The sequence below is a fragment of the Asparagus officinalis genome, chromosome 8 (assembly GCF_001876935.1).
Source record: "Asparagus officinalis chromosome 8, Aspof.V1, whole genome shotgun sequence".
Taxonomy (NCBI): domain Eukaryota; kingdom Viridiplantae; phylum Streptophyta; class Magnoliopsida; order Asparagales; family Asparagaceae; genus Asparagus; species Asparagus officinalis.
Window position 1 is genome coordinate 119,350,002 of NC_033801.1, and position 1,583 is coordinate 119,351,584.

Genomic DNA, 1,583 nt, shown 5'->3' on the forward strand with positions numbered 1-1,583 from the left:
TGAGTTTATAAAATTAAAACCTATTTAGATGGTACAATAGATCGGTACAAGGCTTGTCTAGTTGCTCGAGGCTTTACCCAAGAATATGAGATTGATTATGAGGAGATATTTGCTCATGTGGCTAAGATGACATCAGTTCGAGCTGTTATTGCTATCGTAGCTGCTCAACAGTGGCCTCTCTATCAGCTTGATGTGAAGAACACATTTCTTCATGGTGATCTTCACGAAGAAGTTTATATGCAACCTCCTCTAGGTCTTCCTCATTTGTCAGGACAAGTTTGTCATCTTCGTCGTGCATTATATGGCCTATAAAACAAGCTCCTCAAGCTTGGTTTGAGAAATTCAGCTCTGCAGTACTTAATATGGGTTTTATTCAGAGTGAGGCCGATCATGCGATGTTTGTTCATACCTCTAGTCGAGGACGCACTATTCTTCTCCTTTATGTTGATGATATGGTCATTACTGGCAGTGATCCTTTATTTTTGAATACTGTGAAGACTTCTCCACATCAATAATTTGAGATGAAAGATCTAGGGCATCTTCGATATTTTTTGGGACTCGAAGTTGCATATGGGCCACGAGGATATCTTCTTTCTCAACAAAAATACATCTCTGATCTTTTGGATCGAGCTGAGTTGAATGATGATCAGATCGCTGACATACCTCTTCAGCTCCATCAAAAACTAGCACCTGATACAGGAGAACTCTTGGAAAATCCCACTCGGTATCGTGAAATTGTTGGTGCTTTGGTCTATCTCACTATTTCTCGACCAGACATTGCATATGTTGCTCATGTGGTGAGTCAATTTGTTCAATCTCCTACCTCAGTTCACTATGCTGCTATACTTCATATTCTACGCTATCTTCGTGGCACTTTATCTAGAGCTCTTTTGTTCTCCTCAACATCAAAGTTATAAGTTCATGCCTTCTCTGACTCCGACTGGGCCGATGACATTAGAGATCGTTGATCTATTACCAGTGTTTGTGTATTTCTTGGTTTACTCTAATATCATGGCGAGCTAAGAAGCAAGATGTCGTCTCAAAATCTAGTGCTGAAGCGGAGTATCGAGCTATGTCTAATACTACCTCTGAGATTAGTTGGTTGTGAGTGCTTCTACGTGACATGGGTATTGATTGTCTCTCCCCGACTCCTCTCTATTGCGACAATCAAAGTGCAATAAAGATTGCCACCAATCCAATGTTTCATGAGCGCACAAAACACATTGAGATTGATTATCATTTCACACAACATCACTTTTCAAAGACTAAGGCGATCTCTCTATCATATGTTTCTTTTGAGCTCCAGCTTGCTGATTTTTTCACCAAGGCTCACACCTTCAAGCGTCACAAATTTCTACTTTCCAAACTCTCGGTGTTTGATCCACCATGAGTTTGACGGGGGGTGTTACGAATATATGGTTGGATATTATTCCTATATGTATATTATATCCATACCTTGTATAAGAGATTATATATATACCTTATTAAGATGGTGAATATGCTAGAATAATTATATTATTCCATACTATATTTGTACAATGTAACTTGCATATATTCATAGTTAATGAAGGAATACAATCAAG

General features: G+C 38.8%; 1 protein-coding gene across 1 annotated transcript; it reads left to right on the top strand.

Moving 5' to 3' along the window:
* Positions 522-917, top strand: LOC109821801 (uncharacterized mitochondrial protein AtMg00810-like). The gene has a single exon (XM_020387961.1). The coding sequence runs from the start codon at positions 522-524 to the stop codon at positions 915-917; it is 396 nt and encodes a 131-aa protein (XP_020243550.1).